Consider the following 9,807-nt stretch of genomic DNA (forward strand, 5'->3'; position numbering starts at 1 on the left):
AATATCGGCAAGTCAAACAGACACAATATTAAACCCCTGAAAAAATCATTTTGGACAATTTTGATTTTGAAAGACTTTTTATATGTTGAATATGACAATGATATGATACTATAAAAGCAAAAATACTTTCTGTTGCAATTTGTTTAACGTTTTTCATAGATTGCCTGGACTATTTATTTTGTTTACTAAAAGGTACGCAATAGTAATTTATTTGGCGATATTTATTGACTGGCCTTGGCCGAAGGCTGACAAAATTTGCTGTCCCCGTATGATGCCGATCCTAATCCACATATGTGAGGGTCTGAATCGAGTTTACAGAATAGAGAAGAATGCTCCCAAAATATAATGATTCATAGAGGAAAATGTCCCAATATATCGTTTGAGAATAATGGGGTGCAAAAGTATAAAAAATAACAGAAAAAAAAGAATTCGGTAATATAATACAGTATACTTACTACAGAAATGAACGATGTAGAGAATAAACAAAAGAACGATGTACAAAATAAAGAAATCATTGAACTACAGAAAGTTTTAATAGTAAAACCTTTTTCATGACAATTTTAAATGATAAACGTTATTTTTAAAGATAAAGAAAAATCCCCTAAAAATTGAAAGAATACAGAATTCAATGACCCCCATTCAGACCCTCATATGTGGCATTGAGGAAATTTAAGGTCATTCTTGGAAATTTTTTAATTAAAATGTGCACAACATTTGGACCAAATACGGAACTCATTATTTAATCTGGCCGCTTTATGTATAATCATTTTAAATAAAACTTAACCTAAACTAGAAAAATCCTACACCTCTAATTGTTCAGTTAATTATTGGTTACGAGGTCTTGCATGAGGGTTTGGACGGGGTTTACAGAATAGAGAATAAATAAAGGGTCAAGAAAAGAGAAAATTGAGCCAAACAATCAAGAATAAGGAAAAATGGGCGAAAAAATAGAGAAAAATTATAGTGAAAAAAAGGGAGGCTTAAAATAAAGAATAAAGCATAATGGGCAAAATGAATAAAGAATTCAGAAAAATAGTCTAAATATTGAGTAAAGAATGCGGAAATGAAGACCCGCATCCATTCCCTTCTCTAAAAACAGGGGATGCCAAGGGATTCAAAATTAAATGTCTTCTTCGGATAAAATATATCATAATCATGTTAGATCAATCTTTTGTAATATCGTGCATGTAATAAATATTTTAGTATTATAAAGTATTTTCTTACGTATATAGCATTTATTGTTGTTTTTTATCGACTAAAATATTGTTTAAACCGGCAATAAACATTATGAATAAATAGAAGGAGTGGAAAAGTGAAATTTCACAATGATTCATAATAAAACGTTTCTTCTTTATAATTGAAATATTACATGCTCAGGTAGAAGAACACCTTAGATTTTTGTTTATTTTATTTACACACACGTTTACACACATTGACAATACATTTATGATGATATATTATACTTAAAGTCTCAAGTACTTAGTATCACACAATATAATTATATATTCAGTGTGTATCACATGTATCAGTTGCACAATTTTTAACCACGGGAAAACCAATATGATTATACTACTTTATCAAAAGGACTTTTATACATGTAACTATCATTTCTAGTGAAAATGGCATTCACATAAGCGTGGTAAGCAAGTTTGGTAAGTTTTTTCTATATTAATTTTTTTTTGTGGTTTGGATGATCACATATTGACAAAAACACATTTGAATCAGATTTCCTGTCTTTCAAACATAATGTTATGTCTCTATCAGTATTAAATTAAAACGACTAGAAAAATAAAAAAAATATTGAAATATAAATGCCGGAAAGTTGAAACATTATAGAGATATATATAAGACTTGTTTAAACAATTAAGTGACGAAATGTTAATTCGAAATATCTCAAACGAATCATATTTAAAATTCATTAGACCTTAAATATTGATATAACATACTGAATAACAACGAATTTATTCAGGATCAGACTGAATTGGTTACATTTTAGTAACAACGAATAAGCAATAAGTTTTACAGGAAACGCCATTATATGGTATGGTATTTGCCGCAAACAGGTCAAGGTTTCCTGGGGAGGGGGGAGGGGGGGGGCTCAATCTTTTTGTGGTAAGGGTGAGTATCTGATATATCCAGTATCCCACTTAATTTATATATTTGGTATATTAAAAGTATAAATCTTATCATATATGTTTTGACAAAAACAACATTTAGCTATAAACAAATTAATGACCTCAACCTTGTCTTATGTTTAATCAATATTTCTATACTTTATCATATATAATGAAGATTGAAATTATGACCTTTTCCCAGGTTTCCTTCCTGCCACTCGATACATAGTAAGTTTTTTTTTTCTCATGTAGAATAACATGTGTGAATTATCTTTTTAACAGATATTACGGTTGAAACTTTTTTGAATACGGTAACAGTGATTATAAATTAAGGTGGTACCCAACACCTTGACTAATATTAATTTGGCTCGTTTAATTTTCCTAAAATTTTGAAAAAAAGTTTACTTTGACCCTTTGACAAAAATATAAAAATTTCGAATAATTTGAACCAACCACTTTATCAGAAAAATTTCACTGGTTATATAGCAGTTTGACAAACACTAATTTTGATCATTGAGAAGCTTAATATTTCCTTAACAATACAACGTGATTAAAACGTTTAGTTGATTTTTACAGAGTTATCTCCCTGTAGTGTTAGGTACCACCTTAAAGTCATGTTTACAGTTACAAAAAGTTCAAATTACAGTACTTTAATTTTTTTCATAATATAAAAATAAGAAGATGTGGCATAATTGACGACAAGAAAACACTCCACCAGAGAACATAAGATTGGACGACATCTACATTCATACAAGTTCATTCAGAAATTTTTTAATTTTAACCTACTTTGACTTTTGATTAAGTCTTGTAATATGTGCTTCCATGCAATTCAAATAGTCTCTGATATTACAGTATCAATTACTTGACTTTAACCAAAGTATAAGTGATTCTAGGAAAAATGGTCAACTATATTTTTTATGATGACCTGTCTATTAAAATGCACGTCCAGTAGAAAGTATATTGGTCCTAGTATATTCTCTATTTCCCCTCCTTTGTCTTTATCATTATTACTTTTGTTTGGGTAGAAATTACTTTATCTATTTAGTTCAAGCCGAAGAAGACTGCATCTTACAAAGTTTTAGTTTTTTTAAATCCATTTTCATATATAAGGTTTACCGTAATCCTAGTGAGAGCTATAGCGTTGAACACTTTGAAAATCTTTAAATAGCAAGTCCAGATAATTAGCAGTCAAAGTGTTATAAAAAAGACTCAACTCTTTTATTTTATTTCTCAATCCCCTGAATTAAATTAGTGAATTTGTAAAAAAAGAATTCAATAAGTTCAGTGATTTTGAAAAATCCCTAATCAAAATCAGGAATTTTATAAATTCCTTTATCAATTTAGAGATTATATAAATTGCCTGAATTTTCAGGGATTTTACAAAATCACTTATTTTACAAATTCACTGTAACATATAGCTATACAAAAATAATCAAATGCGGAATGATTGCCAAGGATACAACTATATCCACCAGAGTTCAAGTGACGTTGATGTAAGCAATTATAGGCCACCGCATGGCCTTCAACGAAACCCATACTATATGTATGATATAAAAAGTCCCGACATGACAAAATGTGAAACAGCAGCAAAATAAGGACAAACTGTATCCCTATACCTAGGTTCTTTTTACCATCTCCTCAAACCTACCATAATATCAAGACATTACTATCCAGACAGTTGCATTTAACTGCAGACACATGAAGATGTCTATACAAAACAGCGAACAATCATGCAATGGAACTACCAGTTAAGCTGTTATATATTGAGTGCAGTAAGGAGTTTAAAACACGACCCAGTTAATATCAGCAACATTGTTTTAACAATGTGAATAATTTATTTTTAAAACATACTGTTTATATGCACCAGTAATTAGTGAAATTTAAAAAATGCAGCCATGCTGGACGATGTCAAGACAGTGTGAATGATGGGCCGCTGACCATTTCAAAATGTTCAAATAGATGTAGAGATCGATGTAGAAGGTTAAGCATTATGTTTGCTCTTAAAATCATAGAGAATTGACTACAGGTCAGATATATAGCCCGTTAATCGTCTACATGTATTCAAATAAGGGATATCCAGCAAGTGTATACGTTTTTTTTAACTATTAACGAGCTCAGTATTTATCTGACATGTAATCAAGTTCCTATGCTTCAAACCCCCGTTATTAGAGTGTTTACTTCCTTTTCAATAAATTAGTATGACCGGGAAGAGACGTGTGGTTTAGTGTATTTTTATTTTTATTTTGATATTTTTTTTCAACGAACCCTTAGAAGTTTTCCGGTTTATTAGTAGTGTTGTTATGTGTTCAAGACGCATGCGCAACTTTAAAGATCGAGAAGAAATGCGAAGCAAATCAAGACTCATCAAAATTTCCAGAGAATCCACAAACAGCCGGTATCGGTCACGATGGTCACCTGCAGCTGCTGCGATTTATGATCTACGCCTGACCTAAAAAGGATGTGCTCACAAACATGTTTTACCCTGCAACATTCTGTATGTGCCTGTCCAAAGTTAGGATCCTCTAATTTAGTGGTTGTCTCACGGGAGAGGGGGTCTCAACATACACATTTGGGTACAGATATCCGACTGGGGGTTTAATAAACCACCCCATGCACATATTGATTTGTGCGAAAATCCCTAACCATGCATTCATATATTTTATAGCAAAAATATTTATTTCCCAGCTATCATGACATCTTATTTAAATGTCCTTGGTCTCCGATGGAAATCTGTCTTATTGGCAATCATACCACATCTCTTTATTTTTTTATCGATCAGAGGAATAATCTGGATGAGATCACAACACACCATATGTACCAGTTTTGGTATTAATAAACTAGACTTTCCATCCTATATCAGAGGCGGATTTATTGGGGGGGGGGGGGGGGGGGGATTGTCCGTATGGAGCTTCATATATGGTTAATGTGTAGACTTTTTTTCCAAATCCTTTCCTTTCATTTTTTCATTTTTTTTTTTTTGTCAACCCCCACCCCTTCTTTTTCGAGAATCATGGATTTACATCTGTATACATCTGTATATGAGTTTCTTTAAGTCCAAGACGGCTGAAACATTTACATTAAAAAAAATTTATATGTAATAATCGTGTTCATTGATCTATCGGAAACAATCCTCCGTTAAGTGAATGTCGATAAGTGTATATTGTCACTCTAGAATATAAAAAGATAGATAATGTGATTTTCCAAGAAATAGAAAAAGGAAAACGGAAGTTCGCTAGTTACTTTAATAACTTTACTATTCTTTTAATATACTAAGTATACAAAGGTGTCGGATATGTTATGTGATTTCTCACGAAATAGAAAAGGATTTATTTTAGGAATGATTGTTCCAAAAATGAGTTTGAATGTTCCTCGAATCCAACTTCTAAAGAAGATCATTTTAGGACCGATTCTCGAACGTTGAATAGATTCTAAAAAGTAATTAATGAAATTGTTGGATGACTTTGTTCTATTTTTAGTAACCTAGAACATGAACATTGAATTTTTCGTCATCTTAGGGAGCTACCATTTGATTTTAATGGGGGTGGGGCATGAAAAATTTTGTCCTTCATTTTTATTTTAGTTGTAATCTCTGTCCTGCCTTTTTATTTTTCAATTTTTGTCGAGCCTTCGACTTTAGTCGAAAAAGCGAGACATAGTGATCCTACATTCCGTCGGCGTCTTCGTCGTCGTCGTCGTCGGCGGCGGCGTCCACAAATATTCACTCTGTGGTTAAAGTATTTGAAATTTTAATAACTTTCTTAAACTATCCTGGATTTCTACCTAACTTGGACAGAAGCTTGTTTATGATCATAAGATAGTATGCAGAAGTAAATTTTGTAAAAATAAAATTCCTGTTTTTTCGTATTTTACTTTGTAAATGGACTTAGTTTTTTGCCGGGAAACATTACATTCACTCTGTGGTTAAAGTTTTTAAAATTTTAATAACTTTCTTAAACTATCCTGGATTTGTACCAAACTTGGACAGAAGCTTGTTTATGATCATAAGATAGTATTCAGAAGTAAATTTGTTAAAAAATTTTTTTTCATTTTTTCCGTATTTTACTTATAAATGGACTTAGTTTTTCCGCCAGGAAACAATACATTCACCCTGTGGTTAAAGTTTTTAAAATTTTAATAACTTTCTTAAACTATCCTGGATTTGTACCAAACTTGGACAGAAGCTTGTTTATGATCAAAAGCTAGTATCTAGAAGGAAATTTTGTTAAAATTTTGTACCTATTTATCCGTATTTTACTTATAAATGGACTTAGTTTTTCTTCCAGTTAACATTAAATACAGTCTGCAGTTAAAGTTTTTAAAACATTTATTAGATTCATAAACTATCCTGGATTTATACCAAACTTTGACAGAAGCTTCTCACAATCAAAAGATAGTATCTAAAGGAATATTTTTATTTATTTGTTTCCTCATTTTTGTTGAGCCTGCGATTAACAGCAAAAGTAGGCGATACACTGGGTTCCGCGGAACCCTTACGAATTTTTTTATTATTAGTTTACCATGACTTTTTATACATAAATTGTCATCCTGCCATATTTTTTTTTGTTTGCCAAGTTGCTCATTTTGCCTTTTTTTACTCAAAACTCCTGTCCTGCCTTTTTTCAAATTTCATCCTAGCCCCCCATAAAAATCAAATGGTAGCTCCCTTACAAGAAACATAGTTTGGTGAATTAAATGGAAATATAAAGTTGCCCTTTTGACATTTGATTGGATAAACCTGGCAAAAAAGATGACCGCATTTACAATTTGTTTTCTTAATTTGTCAGTGGCCTATGAGTAGACTTAAAAGTTGGAGGGGCAGTTTTCTGAATGTGATCCCTCATACGTCAGTGTTTGTAAACTAAGTTTTAGGAAAAGTTTAAGGTATATGTTTCGAAATAATATGTCGGATCTATTTTAGGAATTAGGCATTGTGAGTAAATCATCGAATGCAATGATTATAAAAGTTTAACCTTTCCAAAAAGGTATGGTGTGCTTTTCAGTAACATAAATTAACGTCAGCTTTGGTTTTTGTGTGGAAAGGGGGGGGGGGGGGGGGGGGGGGGTAGAGAAAACGCCATTTTTTTTTATTTCTATTTTTTTATCAAGAGTATTTATTTTCATTAATATTCGGATTATACTTTTATTTTGGATTTCAATTTGTGAAGAATAGAATTGGCAATATGATACCAAATGCGACCTAACAGTGAATAGGCTCCGTTCCGAGGGTCATAAATAAGAGATTAAGAAAGGTAAATACACATTAAAATAGTCAAACTAACACATTATTCATCAGACGAAAGAGGTTATATCCGGATCACCTTGATTAGACTGACACGTTAAATACCAACAATTCTGACATAATAGTTTTACTCTGTCCGATAAATTTCCATACTGTCAGACCATCTATATATAATTTCTTCTCCATCTCCTGACGTGTTCCCAATTTTATAACTTATTCAAACCAATAGAATCTTAGCCACACTAATAAGCAACCAATCAGAACTGACTGTTGTTAAGTAACAATTTCAATTAAGATGGCGTGCATTTGAAAAGGCCAAAAAAAATAATTATTCTTTCCAAAATGTTTTCAAACAGACCAGAATTATTACAAAATCAGAATAAATTTACGAAGAAAATTGTTTTTATATCAACGACGGCCGAATGCGTAGCGGCATGGAAAGTTGTACAGAAAACATACATGAAATTCAGACATTTTTCTGCTGCAGATAAAAATGTGTATAAAAAATCTAAATAATAAAATATTTTAATTTTGTCATTTTGTCAATATTACATTTTTGTTTTTTTACAGATTTCATTACTCAAGCGGATTGCACAATGCATTTGAATGTCACGTGGGAAACGAGTACAAACATCGTTGGAATACTTGGACGAAATATTTCTGAATATATAAGAAATGCAACAGAAAATGCGTCTTTTCTGACCTTGGATGTATATAACGATTTAGTTTTTCAAAACAATCTTCTGTTATCGTTTATTTATATTCTTCTATTAATGATTATTGGAATTTCGGGAAACTTACTCGTTTGTTATATATATATATTTTATCAGAAAAAATCCCAAAGTACGACAAGAAGCTTCCAAGGGAGAAATAAATCTTCAAAATTGAAAACAACGGACATCTTCATCATTTCTCTAGCATGTTTTGATTTAATCAGCTGTTTGATAGCTATGCCAATGGAATTGACCTTGCTACGAAATTTCTTGACCTTTGATCATCCATTGTTATGTAAACTTTCCAGAGCTGTTTCTATGTTTTGTACAATATCAACGTCATTTGTTCTGCTAGCAATTGCGGTGTCCCGATTTGTAGGAATAAGATTACGCTCGATAAACATTAAAATCACAACATTTCATGCTAAAATAATAGTGATTGTTTCCGTTCTTTTCGCCGTAGCACTGTCATCTCCCGTATTGGTCCTTTATGGGACATATACATTTCCTTTAACCGTTGGGGTATCAGCGAGTACTTGTTTGATTACCAACGAATATGCAGAAACAGATTATCCATTTATAACAATAGTTTGCTTATCTGCTTTTCACTTGTTTTTTGATATTTTGTTTATAACTTTTTATGGACTAATCAGTGGAAAAGTAGTCCGCAATAAGCGTACATTTTCAACAATAATCAGAAATAACAGTTCTAACCGCTCACAGGGACAATCGATCGAATCGAAAACGAATTCGCTAGTTTTATCCAATGAAGGGAACCAGAATGAAAACGTATCACTTACAAATACTGCATCCGACAAAACCAAGTGCGATGATGTGTTCTTAAATCACATCGGTGAAGATAGCAATGAAAATGGTCAACAGTGCCCTGCTCTGAACAAAAGAATGATTAAACCAATAAAGATAAACAAAAGAAAGAAATCCTCAAGTACATCCACTGGGTTCTCTAGGCGTAGCTGTAAATCATTGCGCAAAGGCAGTTCATATTCCAATGAAACAAACGTTCATGGAAGGACTTATAAAGCAAGCCGGACTACTTTTATGCTATTCATAGTAACGCTGGCTTTTATGGTGACATTTGCGCCGTATTGCATTGTGGCTTTGTTAAGGAACTTGGAAGGTGTTGGATATTATTCTAAATTGACAGACATTCAAAAGACTGTGTATCAACTTTTCTTGAGATCTTATTTTCTTAGCAGTGCAATCAATCCAATTATATACAGCTTTCTCAATCAGTCGTTTAAGAGTCGAAGTAAAACCATACTTAAAAAGATTTTTAACAGTATGTTATGTCTAAAACAATAAAATGAATTTTTAAGGAGACTAGTGCATATTTTTGCGATAGAACAAGAGCAGAAAAACTAATTATTATTAATAAATAAAATTGTGCATGTATTATTTGTAGTAAATGAATCTTAATAGGGTTCTTCATACGTATATCATTTTGTGGTTGTTAGGGTGATCAATCAGGACTATATAAAAGATGACAATGTGTATCCTTTCTCTCAAATATTGCAAGCAGTTAACTCTTACTGCTGGAAGGATTTTCAGATTTTTTTAAAATAAGATTTTACTGTAAAACTCTGTATTTTCAGTTACGAAAATGACAATGTCTTTAAGCTATCGTCTTTCAGTTGTTAACATAGCTGTATAATTTAGCGAATATCCTCGGTAGCCATTGATCCATTTCAGAATTTAAGAGAATTTTGTCACGGGAGGGGGT

General features: G+C 31.8%; 1 protein-coding gene across 2 annotated transcripts; it reads left to right on the forward strand.

The window, feature by feature from the left end:
- The first annotated feature begins 1,490 nt into the window (after positions 1–1,490).
- Positions 1,491–9,482, forward strand: LOC127723426 (probable G-protein coupled receptor No9). Of its 2 annotated transcripts, none has more exons than XM_052230048.1 (2): positions 1,491–1,639; positions 7,924–9,482. In XM_052230048.1, the coding sequence occupies exon 2, from the start codon at positions 7,950–7,952 to the stop codon at positions 9,387–9,389; it is 1,440 nt and encodes a 479-aa protein (XP_052086008.1). In that variant the 5' UTR covers positions 1,491–1,639; positions 7,924–7,949; the 3' UTR covers positions 9,390–9,482. The 2 variants fall into 2 exon arrangements, with proteins under 2 accessions (XP_052086008.1, XP_052086007.1); XM_052230047.1 differs by having other exon boundaries at positions 1,492–1,652.
- Positions 9,483–9,807: the final 325 nt, after the last annotated feature.

This window comes from Mytilus californianus, unplaced genomic scaffold, assembly GCF_021869535.1.
Source record: "Mytilus californianus isolate M0D057914Y unplaced genomic scaffold, xbMytCali1.0.p SCAF_13, whole genome shotgun sequence".
Lineage (NCBI taxonomy): Eukaryota > Metazoa > Mollusca > Bivalvia > Mytilida > Mytilidae > Mytilus > Mytilus californianus.